General features: G+C 39.1%; 1 protein-coding gene across 2 annotated transcripts in view; it reads left to right on the forward strand.

Annotated features, from left to right (window-relative positions):
* Positions 1 to 15,062, forward strand: part of VEPH1 (ventricular zone expressed PH domain containing 1) — a 217,762-nt gene that overhangs the window by 11,503 nt on the left and 191,197 nt on the right. For both annotated transcript variants that reach the window (XM_021702584.1, XM_021702585.1), the window contains exon 2: positions 6,232 to 6,447. In XM_021702584.1, coding sequence (XP_021558259.1) covers positions 6,232 to 6,447 — 216 coding nt within the window. The remainder of the gene's footprint in view (positions 1 to 6,231; positions 6,448 to 15,062) is intronic.

The following is a 15,062-nucleotide window of genomic DNA, read 5'->3' on the forward strand; positions in this document are numbered from 1 at the left end:
AGTGCTCCATGCAGAACGTGCCCTCTTTAATACCCATCACCAGGCTAACCCATCCCCCCCCCCAGGATCCTCAGTTTGTTTCTCAGAGTCCATATCTCTCATGGTTCGTCTCCCCCTCCGATTTCCCAACTGCTATGATATGCTCTCTCTCAAGGAAGGGAGGGAGAAATGATCCTCAAGACGTTTTCCTTCTTCTCTTCCAACTTCTACTCTTATGCCATTCCCACCACTAAATACTTTATTTCAGAGGTTCCACATAACCTTTAGCCAGCAGGTCATCCCCTGAAGACTGTTTACAGCATAAAGAAGTCTGATTGGTTTATGGTTTATGGATGTTGATGTGGAGGTGTGGTGTCTGTAGCTGGGTAGGGGTGACCCATCCTGGTAACTAGACTTGGAGCAGCACAATGTGTCAATTTTTCATTGTCCCACCCTTATAATTTGACCTCCCTACTGCTTTAGGGTAAGTTACTTAAAAATTAACAATGACCAGGTTACTGTGAGAATGAACCTCTAAACCCAGTTTGATGGGTTTGATATTAAATAGATCTGGTTCTCAGAAGTTACTGATTTTAATACGCACAGGTACTGATTCAGTGTTCAACTCAAACATAAACACATATGTATGCACATATATATTTCATAAGAGCAGGGTGGAATGTGAGTCAGGAAAACCCTAATTGCAAAGCTGATCCCATGCCAAAAAGCTTTAGACTATTCAATTACATAATTAAATTTTTTAAAAAATTTCTTTTGTCTTTTTAAATATTTGTTGAAGGAAGCAGTTAACAGCCTTTTGGGTTTTCAACCTTTTTTTGAGGAAACCTCCTTTTTGGAGAATGCTTTTCTTCATGTCATATGTAGGAATTTAAATTTATAATTTTTTTCAAGTTAAAAAATCTTTTCTTCTTAGTAAAGTGGCATGTCATAGAAACTCTTATCTACAAGAGATTCACAGTAATATCAAAATTCGTAACTGATGCACCCACGCCTAATATATTAATATGTTCACTAAAATTGTGACACTGGTTTATCCTTATGGACAGCTGCTTAACTCTCCTGGTTAGAAATCTTAGAATTGGGATATATGCCTTTTGTTAAACAATTTTGCTGACACACTAATCTCTCTGTATACTCCAGCTTCATTCCAGAGTGCTCCTGTCAGAATTCTCCATCAAAGCTGTTCTCTTTTAAGCAGGAAACTGGAATCTTGGTGTTCATGAACCAAGACACTTACGTATGTCATGTACTTTTCACTGAGTTGCACCTTCCACTTTTACTGAGGCTTATTTCATCCAAATGGAAATCTCTTTGCTATTTATTGTTAAACTGTTGTTTAGACACGGTTTATTATGTTTCCCAAAGTCATCTATATAAACTCTGTTGTAATTGGTTTCCCAGGAAAGCAGATTTCAAAATGGCTGTTCCAAGGGAGGGACAAACCCCTGAGAGGGGCCATTCCCTTTGACAAAGAACAGTTTCTGCAGGCAGACTTGGGTCTGGACTGACAGCTGAGAAAATGAGTGCCTTTGTCCTAAAGGGGTCTATGGGCAATGTACCATAGTATCTACTACAGTCTACCCCTCTCACCATTCAGATCTACCTGCTTTGTATAATAATTTCATTCTGTATGGAAACAGCTTCTCTGAAATGCTTTTCCTAACAAAATTTACAAGAAGGTTAGTGAGAGGATCTATCATCTCTACCATACCAATTGCTATCAAGGCTGCAATTGGTACTCTGTGGTAGGCTGGATAATGCCCCCCCAAAGACATCTACCTGTAAATTTTATTTTGCATAGCAAAAGGGATTTTTCAGATATAATACAGTGAAGGATCTTGAGATGGGGAGATTATCCTATATTATCTGGGTGGGCCCAATATAATTATAGGGGAGCAAGAAGGTCAAGGGCCTTCTTTGAAGAAGAAGGAGGTGGGCTAATGGAAGCGCAGATTTGAGTGATGCACTTTGAAGATGGAGGCTCATGGAGGTCATGAGCCAAGGAAAGCAGGGAACCTCTAGAAGCTAAAAAGATGTGGAAATGTATTCTCCCCTCAGAGCCTCCAGAGGAACCAGCCCTGCTGACACCTTGAGTTTTGCCCAGTGAGACTAAGTTTCAACTTTTGACCTCTGGAATTGTAGGTAAATAAATTTATCAACACAAATTCTTGAGCCGCTCAGCATGTGATAATAAGTTAGAGCAGCAACAAGAAAGCTAATACAGTGTCTCTCCTCTACCACCTATTCTAATTCTTACACCTTCAGCTGGCATCTCTGCTGATTTAAGTTGCTTCCTAGTTCGGTGACTCATATGCATTTTCCTGAGGGATCCGAGTCCCTGATCTCCATGCCTCTCTCAGACTGTGATGGCTCCCTTGTCCATTTACCACCAAAATTGCTCAGGGGAATGCCTAGAGATGCTCCCATTACTTAATAGCAGCCCCACCTTTTCCTGATGATGTGGTCAATTACCTTTGCCAAGATGGGACTCTATTTTTTTTTTTCTGGTTTTTTGATACAGGAGCTCGAAGTGACTGAGTTCGCAGGTGGTTCAGTATTCTACCCATAGGGAATTCAACACCATGTAATAGTCATTGTTTTAGTATGTATATTGCCTTTTAGAGGATTGTTCCTCATCCTCATAAGATATTAGGCTGAGTTGCTTCTTTGAAGACCTGCTCCATTGAACTATTAGTCCAGCAGTTTCAGGGCAGGGGAAAGAGATGTTATCATATGTGATAGGACTAATACATCCCTGATCACGTGCCCACGGCTCTATCTCCTTTGTTATAAAGTGGTTCTGTAGTCTGAGGCAATGTTATGTGGGATCTTGTGTCAGCACACCAAATACTCTGTGATCCTTCAAATAGTGGCTCAGGCTTAGGCCCTGTGGGCAAGAAAGTCAAACCCAAACCTGGATCACATGTAAATCCCACTCAATGTAACTGATGTCCCTTCCAAGGTGGAAAAGGTCTTATGTAAATAACTTGCACCAAATGATTGATTGGTGTTCTTATGGGATAGTGCCATTCTGGGGGTTCAGCATTGACCTCTGTTGCTAGCAAGTTGCATGTTTAGGTAATAGCAATATTAATAAGATCACCTTGGTGAATGGGAGCTTATGCTGTTGGGTAATGCATAGCTCTTGTTCCTCACACCAAGATTATTCCGTTTGTTCACCTATTGGATCACATTAGGGTGGTTATAATAAAGCCTTGGCTCATGTCACTTGGAATATAGTCTTCCTTTTGTCAATGGCATTGGTTCTCTTTTCTATCTATCCTTATGTATGTATTCTCTCTATTACATAAAATACTCTTCATTACACATAATGCTGCTTGATATTTGAAGATAATGCCATTAAAAGTAACTTCTATTTACAAGGGCAATTGTGACCAAAGATAAGTGATTTTAGCCCAAGAGTATTCTCTGTTATTTTTCACCCTGCGAATGGCTTTGGCTTTTCTATTGCTGCAGAGATTTTTTTTTTGAAAAGTTAGAATCATTTTTTTGCTCATTCATATTCTGTTTTGTCTCTATGACTTGGCTCCATAAGAACCTATTTACTGCATAGCAGGCTTCTGTTCTGGCATAAGTAATAATTCTGATGCAGTAAAATAAAGAATACAGTCACAAACAAAGGAGGAAGGTAAAAGAAAATATTTTAAAACAGTCTGCCAAACCAAGTGGTGTTCATTCAAGGAATGTGGGGGATGGATTAATATCTGGAAATTTCATATTATACGCTTACATAACACTCACATATGTATGCTGGCTAAGAAAACATACTTGGTTATCTCTGTAGATGCTAATAAGACAGTTAAAAATTAAAACAAATATATAAACTTTGACAATAGGAAGAAAGTGATGCATCCTATATGATTTTAAAATATTTACAGCATTTTCTAGCTTTTGACCATAAAATTTTAAATCAAAAGTCAAGAACTAAAACCAAGAACTAAACCAGTATTCTTGCTTTTATCACTTTTATGTAAAATAGCTTAGGAAATTCTAGCCAACACAATAAGCCATGGAATATATAAAAGGTATGGATCCAATACAGAAATATTACTAGAACATCCAAGAAAATGATCTGAAAAAATATCATAGTCAAGAATTGAGCTAAACAGCTGGGTACAAAATGAATTAAAAAAATGCAGTTTGACTTAATCAGCAATAACTAATTAAAAGTTCTAATGAGGAAAAAATACAGATTTTGTTAACATCCACAACAGAGACATAAAGTATACTGGGAAACCTCTTTAAAACTCTGTGGGGTTTACATGAAGAAAATGGCAAAATTAGTATTGTAAAAGAATTGGAAAATGGGACAAGCAAACAGAAAAGACAACTCTGAAATACAAACTGATGTGTATGAAACAATAACTAGGAACGGAATTATTCAATAAATGATGGTGGGAAAATTGATTAGCTATTTAGTAGAAAATGTTCATCTTTACTTTTATACACAGCAGATAGATTCAAGAGCTAAATGAATAGTTAAAAGATTAATTTCTAAAGTACCATATGTTAAATGTTTTAAGTTTTCTTTTTCTAATCTAGAAAAAATGCAAGAGAATTTTTATTAAACCTTTGGATGAGGAAAGTTTGAAGTTAAAAAACAAAGCCATTAAATGAATCACAGGAAAGCAAGGAGTACATATAGGGGGTTATTTGCATGCTTAGAGTCTCTATGCCCAATACATAGAAACTGTGAACATGGTTTTCCCAGGGCAGGGAACAGGGGTGAGAGGGAGACTAACTTTTCACTGTGAACCTTCCTTTATATCTTTTGGTTTTTTGTACCATGTTCATGTATTACTTTTTCAAAAAAATAACTCAAATTTCCAGTTTAAAAAAGAACAAACAATGAAATCCCAAAAGGTTGACAGATTTGGCTCTTTAAAAACTTAGCACGTCAATAGATAACAGCAAAGAAACTAAAAATGATGAAACATGGAGACATATTCACAATCAATATGCCAAGTATTAACTTAATATCCTTGGTAGAAAAAGATATCAAAGGAGGATCCCAAAACTTGACGTCATCTCGGGAAAAACTGACACAGGATACAGTGGGCAATTCCCAAAGGAAGAAATACAAATGGCCAATAAGCATGTGAAAATACTCAACCTCACTTCTGATCAAGGAAATTCCAAGTAAAACAGCAATGAGATAACTGTTTTTCACTGATCAAATTAGCACAAATTAACAATACTCTGTGCTTGCAAAGGCAATGGGGAAAGCATGTTTTCACCCAGCTGATGGGAATATATATACATCAGTAAGACCTTTCTGGAAAGTAGTTTGGCAGTATGTATCATGAGCCTTAAAGATGTTCCTGTCCTTTATCTCAGAAATTTCCACTTCCGGAGAATCTAGACCATAAAAAATCTAGGTATGGAGGGGGCTTCATGCATAAGATGTTTACTGCAGAGTTAGATACAATAGCTAAACCAGATAGTTAGGCTGGAGCTTTCAGTAGGACAGAGAAGCCCCATCACTTCCCATCTCTAACAGTACATGATGGTGTAAGGATCAGATTGCTTCACTGCTTGATTATATTTTCATTTTTGTCAGTCTGCCAGGCCATGGACCGACCAATTTTCCAAATTAAAGTGATGGGCCTATTTTTCACATTTAGATGTTCTGGAGGGTCATATTACCTCCCAGTAAAGATGATTAGATATTTGAGGGAGAATTAAATAGTTGAATGAAGGGAAATTTGGTTGGGGAAAGCTAACGTGGATTTGGTAGTTATTTGAACTGAAAAGAGAGAGCTGAGATGATGTGTTCTGTTGTGTAGAGAAAGAGAAGGAATGTTTATGAGGGGAAATTGGAGGATGATTTGAAACATTTCACAAAAATCACTGAAACGTCAGAGGAAAAAAAGTCAACCCTGACCTGTAACGGACTTAGAAGCCAAAACAGTCTGAAAATTAAACCCACTTGGCAAGTGAATAATTAAGCTCCTTTGGACTCTCCCTGCTCCCTGGCTGTGGATCTGTGACAGCAGGAACCTGCTGTTTCAGCACATTTGCATATCACCTTGTCCACCAGATTCTCATCTCCAAGGAAGAAGGCCCTCATCGTATTGGGGCTTTCAACCTCACCCCTTAGCATACGGTATAGCATACCCATTTGCTAAGTGAATAAGTTGATATGTTGTCAGTCCTTTGAAAGATAACTTTCCAGAGTGTTATTTAACATGAAGGTTTTCTTTCAACTAGGATTACCAGACCAATAACAATGACCAAGCTGTGGTTGAAATCTGTATCACGCGAATCACGACAGCCATCAGAGAGACGGAGTCAATTGAAAAACATGCCAAGGCCCTTGTGGGGCTCTGGGATTCCTGCCTGGAGCACAACCTGAGACCCTCTGGGAAAGATGAAGACACTCCCCATGCAAAAATTGCTTCTGATATCATGAGTTGCATTTTACAGGTATGTCATTGTTCATCATCATGCTATTTGATACTGGTTTGCAACTTCGGTGAACACATGGTATCTCTGAACCAAGAGCTAATGTTTCTCTAGCCTTTAGATCCTGTAAAAAGATACCACAAACCATCAATAGCTGAGCCCCACAAGGCTCTAGAGAGCCTCAATTGTCTGCAAGACACACTGTGGGGAATTCAAAGTAATACCGCAGCAAGCTCCAATCTATTTAGAGAGATAAGACATGTGCATATCAAAACCTAACATTAATGTATGCCAAGATCCAAATGATGAATACTGGAAAATTCAGAAAAAAAGACTTCTTTTATCCAAGGAGACCAAAGAGGGGGTGGAGTCTGAACTGAGGGACCATGAGCTTGGAATATGTGGAGAGAAGTGACTAAGTCATTTTTACATGTACTTCTATATGCATTGTGAATTTGCCATGATAATAATATTTGCCTATTCTAACTGCCTGGGTGGCTCAGTCGGTAGAACATGCGACTCTTGATCTCAGGGTCATGAGTTCGAGCCCCATGTTGGGCGTGGGGCCTACTTCAAAAAAAAAAAAAATTCCTTCTTCTGGTGTAAACATGAATTTGGAATTTGGGCTCAGCCACAAACCAATTATGTAAGATTGAAATGGTAGGGAAGTCACTTAACTTCCCAAGCCACAGTTTCTTGCCTATAAAATACAGATGAAATTACATTGTTTAGGACAAATTTTACCAACCAGTAAATGTTGGTGATGTTGATAGGTGTTTCTCAAAAGAGAATTCTGTGGTCAAATAAGTTTGGAAATACTGAATTCATTTTTCCCTTTTGGGCTATCATATGTTTCATAGCATATTAAAGGCTCTGAAAAGTCCTGCAATTAAGAAAGCTGGTTAATTTTGTTTAGTACAGTACTTTTGATTCTGATGTGCCCATGAAACTTCCTTTCCCCTCCCTACCCCCAAAACAATGGTTTCTGAGCACAGCTCAGGAAATTCTGGTTATGTGGGAGTGTTGCACTGTGTGTGACATCTAATATTAGCCTCTTTTCTTCTTCCTCCTCGTCCTCCTCTTTGTTCTCCTCTCCCTCCCCCCTCTCCCTCCCCTTCCTCTTCACAGTTATCTATACTTAAGTGGACCATGTTCCATTTTGTCTGTCTAGACCAGACACTGCTCTACTGAACAAAAGACTCTACACACCCTGTCACACTGTTTTCCCTTTGTCCCCAGGGTTAGGGATAGGAAGGGAGGAAATGGGGATTTCAGAAAAATTAGTGAAAGATTAATGCTGCATGGATATACAAAACAAAGACCTAATACACCTGTTCTTCGCTGATTATCTTAAATGTTATTGACATTCATCAGAAACATAGATTATCTTACTCCAAAGTGCCATTCCACAGACATTCAGACAGAAATTCACAAATCATCCATACTCTCTAGCTCCCACTGTGATTTCAAAACCATTTTTGAGTCTGGACTCTAGAGTGGCACTATCCAATAGAAATGGACAATAAGCTACAAACAGAAGCCACATACGTAATTTCAAATTTTCTAGTAGCCACATTAAAAAGAAGAAAAAAGGAATAGATGAAATTCATTTGATAACATATTTTCCTTAACCCAGTATATCCAAAATATTATTATTGCAACACGTAATCAATATAAAAAATTAATGAGATATTTTACTTCTGTTGTATACCAACTCCTATAAATCTGGTGTGTGTTTTAGCACATGTTACTTTGGAGTGGTCACGTTTCAGGTGCTCAGTTACTTCCCATGGGTCATGGCTCCTGTGTCAGCAGAGTTCTAGAGAGTCAGGAAGTCTTTCTGGATGGAGACCATATTTGAAAGGGTTATGAGAAAAGAGTGGCAATTTCACCAGGTAGGAAAGGTGAAGCGAGAGGATATTTCAAGCAGACAAAACATTCCAAGCTTGTGCAAAAGTCCAGATTTGTGAACTGAGATCAAGGTCAAAGAATTTTAAGCAGGCTGCCCTTCAAGCTTCCCCAAATTTAAAAACAAAGGGGATGTTTCATTCTGGGCGAAGGCATTAGGTCTCCTACTTAAAAAGGGGGTTGGAGCACTGGGTGTTATCTGCAAATAATGAGTCATGAAACACTACATCAAAAACTAATGAAATAGGGGCGCCTGGGTGGCTCAGTCGTTAAGCGTCTGCCTTTGGTTCAGGTCATGATCCCAGGGTCCTGGGATCAAGCCCCGCATCGGGCTCCCTGCTCATCAGGAAGCCTGCTTCTCCCTCTCCCACTCCCCCTGCTTGTGTTCCTTCTCTCGCTGTGTCTCTCTCTGTCAAATAAATAAATAAGAATCTTAAAACAAAAACAAAAACAAAAACTAATGAAGTCCTGTATGGTGACTAACATAACAATAAAATAAATTTTTAAAAAGGGGCGAGGGTTGGAGGTGGGGAGCAAATAAAAACACTAAACTTGATGCTGATCAGTGACTCCAAGGAAATGAATGTGTAAGACTATTGAGAGCAGGGCCCTAAGCACAGGCACTGATATTTTAGGAAGGGACAGAGAACGGGGTTACAGGATAAGCCTCTTGGTTGACAAGGACAAGTGAGTCACAGAAAGGGGCAACTCCAGGGGCGCCTGGATGACTCAGTCGTTAAGCACCTGCCTTCGGCTCAGGTCATGATCCCAGGGTCCTGGGATCAAGTCCTGCGTGGAGCCCCGCATGGAGGCCGGCATCAGGCTCCCTGATCCGCAGGAAGCCTGCTTCTCCCTCTCCCACTCCCCCTGCTTGTGTTCCCTCTCTTGCTGTGTCTCTCTCTGTCAAATAAATAAAATCTTTAAAAAGGGGCGGGGGGGGGGGGCGGCTCCAGCCTGAAGGGCCAGTGTGGACACAGGCTGTTCACTGTGCGCCCTTGGAGGAGGCAGAAGGTATTAAATGGAAGGCAGGGAGCCCTAAAGGCAAACTTGCTTTTTGGCAAAGTTCAGTGATCTGTGCAGGCCACCCTTGGGGATGTGATTCCAGAAAGTCAGCCCCAGGATCCAAAGGCAAGGCTGTGGTTGCAACTTTGCTGTGTAGCTTTGATCAAATTTTAAGGGAAAATTTTTGGCCTGTGGTAAATATCGAAAACACGATTTTGTATTACATATAATTTAGGATCTTGTGGGAACCATGTAGAAATCCAGATGACTCATATTCGGTTCTGTTTTTTTCAGTAAAATAAAACCGTAGATTTTTTTTTAAAACTTTAAAGCCAACTGCTTAGCATTTGAGCTTGCACAAAACCCCCAAAACAACAAAACAACAAAGAAAGAGTGATTCCTTCTCCGCCCATCTACATCCCCAGATAAGCGATGCCAGAATCACACTATCAGGTGTGGACCTACCAGTTCTTCCCACATCCTTGGCCACTTTAACTCAAAATTTTTTTTTTTCTGGCCATTTCACTATCATTTCAAGCTAAATATTTTCACACACATAGAAACCTTCTGTCTTTTTTCCCCCACATTGCTTTTTTAACCTACACTCCAAACCTACTTCAGGTGACTCCTTCCTTTTCCACTTTTAATTAGTAATTATATATTTAATTATTTCTTTTCTTGACCCCCCTACATTTATGAACTTGCCACATTGACCTTAAAGCAGTTTTTAAAATTCCAGTATTCACCTTCCAACCATTCCTCAGTCCAAAATCAGTACCAGTACTCACATGTACTTGTGAGTTCTGGTTTCTTTTGCCTTGGGTGACATGTTTTTACAAACTTACCCCATGTCCTTAAACAAGTCTCACAACCTGTCCTTTATAAAACAGAGGATGAACCAGATGATCTCTCAGCTCACCTTCCGGTCTAAAATTCTGACTCCTGTAGGAGATGCTGAGAGGTAGATTAGCAAAGAGCTTTGGAGCTTGAGGGCCTTCGAGTCAAATGCTCTTGGTCTTATATAAATGAGAGCTTGGCAAGTCATCAGAAAGTGATTATTTTTCTTTTTTGTAGATGGACCAACTCTCCATTCACCTTGATTCTACACTTCAATTTTCTTATTTCCTCTTCAGTTAGTGCTATATAAGATTCAAAGTCTGTCCCGGGCTAGCCTTGCATGCGAAGTGCCTTGGGCATTTTTGAGAGCATTTCCTTTGCAGCTCTTAGAGGCAGAATTGGTTATCTTGATCCAGAAGTTTATTCAGTAGGCAATCCCAGCTCTACCATTTACTTGCAGTGTGATCTTGGGCAATTTTATCTTTCTGTGCCTTGATTTCCTCATCTGTAAAATGCTGCAGCTGTCTCATGAGTTTGTTGTGAGGATTACATCGTCATTAGATAATAGACGTAAAATATTTGGGACACAGGAAATGCTGCATGAGTATTAATTCTGGTTGGCATTATCATCATCTGTAGAAAACTCTAAAATAGCACTCAGTGCTTTCTAACAAGCTATTCATTTCATTATTTATTTTAGCCATTGTTCATTGCTTGTTTCCCCCTCCCCAAAATAGAAGCTCTGTTTTATTGATGTAGTCCCAGCACCTAGAATAGTGAATAGCACACAGTAAGTGCTCAAAATAATATTTATTGAATGAATGAATGAATGAGGATTGAATAGATCAGGAGATGTGGCTGCCCTCTGGATTCTGCAGAACAGCTATGTTTCTCTCTAGAATGGGTCCCAGTACTTATTCGTCAGTTAATGCCACACAAAACAACGGCAAAAAAATGGAAGGAGACTGGGACACAACCACCCAGGTTACTGAGACCCACTCTCTTATTACCTGTCTGAAAATACACTGGGAAAATTTAGGTGTATGTGCCATTTAGATTATGTATATACCCATGCTGCTAAGAACCAAGCATTTTATATATAAATCCAAAATTTACTTGATTATCTGATCAGTGATGCAGGGTGAAAAGCCATAAAACAGTGATTTTAATAAATGACACTTAATATTTCTTGAGATTACTCTTTTACTGCTTTTAGTTGAATTCAAAGCCCAAGAACCAAAGAGCTTTTTAGTTGCTATCATCTCAGATAGATATCTTTCACTTCGCTTTATACTTTTCAATTTCAAACCTCTGGGAAATGTTCCCAAAGCCCATGTTTTCAAAAGGAAAACCTCCACCAAAAGCTCAAATTGGTGCTAATCTAGTTAAGAAATATAATTCTTGGCATCCATAGAACAAAGATCTTTTGTTCTGCTTCTATAGCTAAAAATAACTGTCCCCATGAGCAAGTTTGTTTGTTTTTGTTTTTTTTTTTTAATCTACCCTGTACCTCACTGAATGTGTTCCCTGAGTACTGGGCACTGAATTGTGTGTAAGATGATATGCATATCAACGGGCTCACATCTGCACTGAGAGGCAAGGGCCATCATAAGCTCCAGCATTAACAGCTGCTATTAACGTGGTTTATTTGTACAAGTGATCATTTGACTTTCTCTGCGTGTGTACCATTAACATTCCTGTGATCTAAATAATCCTAAAGATAACATAAATTAATGGGCCTGAGATCTACTGTGTTAGCAACTCCTTTTTCTTCACTTAAGAGTGAAGTTCGGCCATTAGAAGGAGGTCGTATGGTAGCTGTTAGGTCCATGGGACCTGTGTCTTTCTAGCCTCTTCTTGGCCTCCCAGGCCCTCATTCATATCCTGTTTCTGTCATCAGTGCCATGGCTTCTTGATACACTAGAAATGGTCTAGACACTAGTTAGAGATTGAAAGCCTTTGGTGGTAATTCCATGGTGTTTTTACAAACAATTTGCTCTTTGCTTCATGTTTTACTCCTCCTGTCATTTGTGAGATATCCAGATGACATATGTGGGAGGAAAATAGAAAAGTTGAGTGTGTTAAAGTTTTGTTTTGTTTTTTAATAATGACATTATACTTTTACTTTATATTTGACTTTATTTTATTATTTATTTAGTTTTATTAGTTTCAGAGGTTGGATTTACTGATTCACCAGTTGCATATAATACCCAATGCTCATTACATCAAGTGCCCTCCTTAATGCCCATCATCCCATTACCCCACCTCCCCTCCAGCAACCTTCAGTTTGTTTCCTAGAGTTCACCATCTTATGGTTTGACTCTCTATTTTCATCTTATTTTATTTTTCCTTCTCTTCCCCTATGTTCATCTGTTTTGTTTCTTAAATTCTACATATGAGTGAAATCATATAGTATTTGTCTTTCTCTGACTGCTTTATTTTGCTTAGCATAATACCCTCCAGTTCCATCCATGTCATTGTAAATGATAAGATTTCATCCTTTTTGATGGATGATGAGTAATATTACATTATATATATATATATATATACACCATATATATATATATATATATATATATATATATATACATATATACCACTTCTTTATCCATTCATCTGTTGATGGACATCTGGGCTTTTTCCATATTTTGGCTGTTGTGGACATTGTTGCCATAAACATCGGGATGCAGGTGCTCCTTCAAATCACTATGTTTGTATCCTTTGTATAAATGCCTAGTAGAACGATTGCTGGGTTAGAGGGTAGCTCCATTTTTAACTTTTTGAGGAACCTCCATACTGTTCTCCAGAGTGACTTCACCAGTTTGCATTCCCACCAACACTGTAAGAGGGTTCCCCTTTCTCTGCATCCTCACCAACATCTGTTGTTTCCTGAGTTCATTTTAGCCATTCTGATGGGTATGAGGTGGTATCTCATTGTGGTTTTGATGTCTTCTTTGGAGAAATGTTCGTTCATGTCTTCTGCCCATTTCTTGACTGGACTTTTTTGTTGTTTGGGTGTTGAGTTTGATAAGTACTTTATAGATTTTGGATACAAGCCCTTTATCTGATAAAACATTTGCAAATATCTTCTCCCATTCTGTAGGTTGCCTTTTAGTTTTCTTGTCTGTTTCCTTTGTTGTGCAGAAGCTTTTTATCTTGATGAAGGCCCAATAGTTGATTTTTGCCTTTGTTTCCCTTGCCTTTGGAGATGTGTCTAGCAAGAAGTTGCTAAATCTGAGGTTGAAGAGGTTACTGCCTGTGTTCTCCTCTAGGATTTTGATGGATTCCTGTCTCAGATTTAGGTCTTTCATCCATTTTGAGTTTATCTTTGTGTATGGTGTAAGAAAATGGTCCAGTTTCATTCTTCTGCATTTTTAAAAGTATACTGTCATTATTAAAAAACAATGACATACTTTTAAAAAAATTTTACACATATCACTTAGAATCACACTTCAAAGACTTTAATAGCTGCCTACTATTTTTTTCTAGAACATCTAGAATTGTTATAAGAAGAATGGGATGGAATTGGTTAAGACAGCCTGTTCTTTCATGGTTGTTGGCAAACATTAGCTCACGCCCAAGGTTTAAAAATATCAGTTGCTGGGAATACTGATTTTCATTGATCTTTCACTGTCTGTGTTCACAATTAGTAGAAACATGAGTTGTACTTCCCAATGCTACCATCTGTGGTTTCTAAGCAAATTACAGGTAAATGTGCTTGGAGATGTAGTCCTATAATGGAAGATGTGTACTTCTCTAGCTGCAAGTTGTTCTTGGCTAAAGACTCAGAGTAGAAAAAGTAAACCTGGGCACAAAGTTCTTTGTTGGAAAGCTCTGAGAATTGTGTGATTGTGTTCCACTCTCAAAACTAGGGCTTTGATCAGCGCTGACAGGGATAAAGATGTGTCATCTAAAAGTTAAACTAGCAAAAATCTATGCATAATGGAAAGATTGGCTGTCTGTAGGGGCAACCTAAAAAATTGTATAGGTGAGACTGAGGGGTTTGGGAAATACCCAAATGCTATAATTGAAGTAATAACTATTACCTCAAGGGAGCAGGGGTAGAATAAGATTATAATAGAGAAAAAGGACAAATGAATTGGCCTTGGTAAACACCACTTCCTAAACATACTCTAAAGAATATGTCAACAAAAAGGAGGCTGCTCAGTAGGGGGTCATTATTATGGCACAATTAGCAAAATTACCCAGCACTGTTTTGTGTGTGTGTTGGTAGGGGGAGGGTGTAATGGGTAGAGACTGAATCTGATGGACAGGAAAGTTCCAGTCAGTCACTAGAGATGGGGATTTGGTTATGGGGTAGGATTGTGATTTTAGTTGGGTTTCACCATGGCCTGAATGACTTAACCCTCAGGATCTCTCTCTGCTCTTATCTGATTTTGTGCCCATCAGTGAACATTCTTTTTTTTTTTTTTTTTTTAATTTTATTATTTTATTTATTTGCGAGAGAGAGAATGAGAGACAGAGAGCATGAGAGGGAGGAGGGTCAGAGGGAGAAGCAGACTCCCTGCCGAGCAGGGAGCCCGATGCGGGACTCGATCCCAGGACTCCAGGATCATGACCTGAGCCGAAGGCAGTCGCTTAACCAACTGAGCCACCCAGGCGCCCCCCATCAGTGAACATTCTGGTTAGTCATCTGGTTCCTGATATCCTGATAATGTGAAAGAGTCTGACCTAGGAAAGACCCTCACTGTAGATGAGTAAACTGGCATGCCTGATTATGCACCTAGCTTTTGGAAATCCCTTGGTGTGAGTTAGCATCAGTGGATCCAAACAATTCTGTCTGGCCTGACTAAGCACACACTCAGACTTCTAAAGCTGAAAGGCAGGGAGCAGCCAGCCTCCCAGGGAGGCCTCACAGCTCATCACAT

The sequence above is a fragment of the Neomonachus schauinslandi genome, chromosome 1 (assembly GCF_002201575.2).
Source record: "Neomonachus schauinslandi chromosome 1, ASM220157v2, whole genome shotgun sequence".
Classification (NCBI taxonomy): Eukaryota; Metazoa; Chordata; class Mammalia; order Carnivora; family Phocidae; genus Neomonachus; species Neomonachus schauinslandi.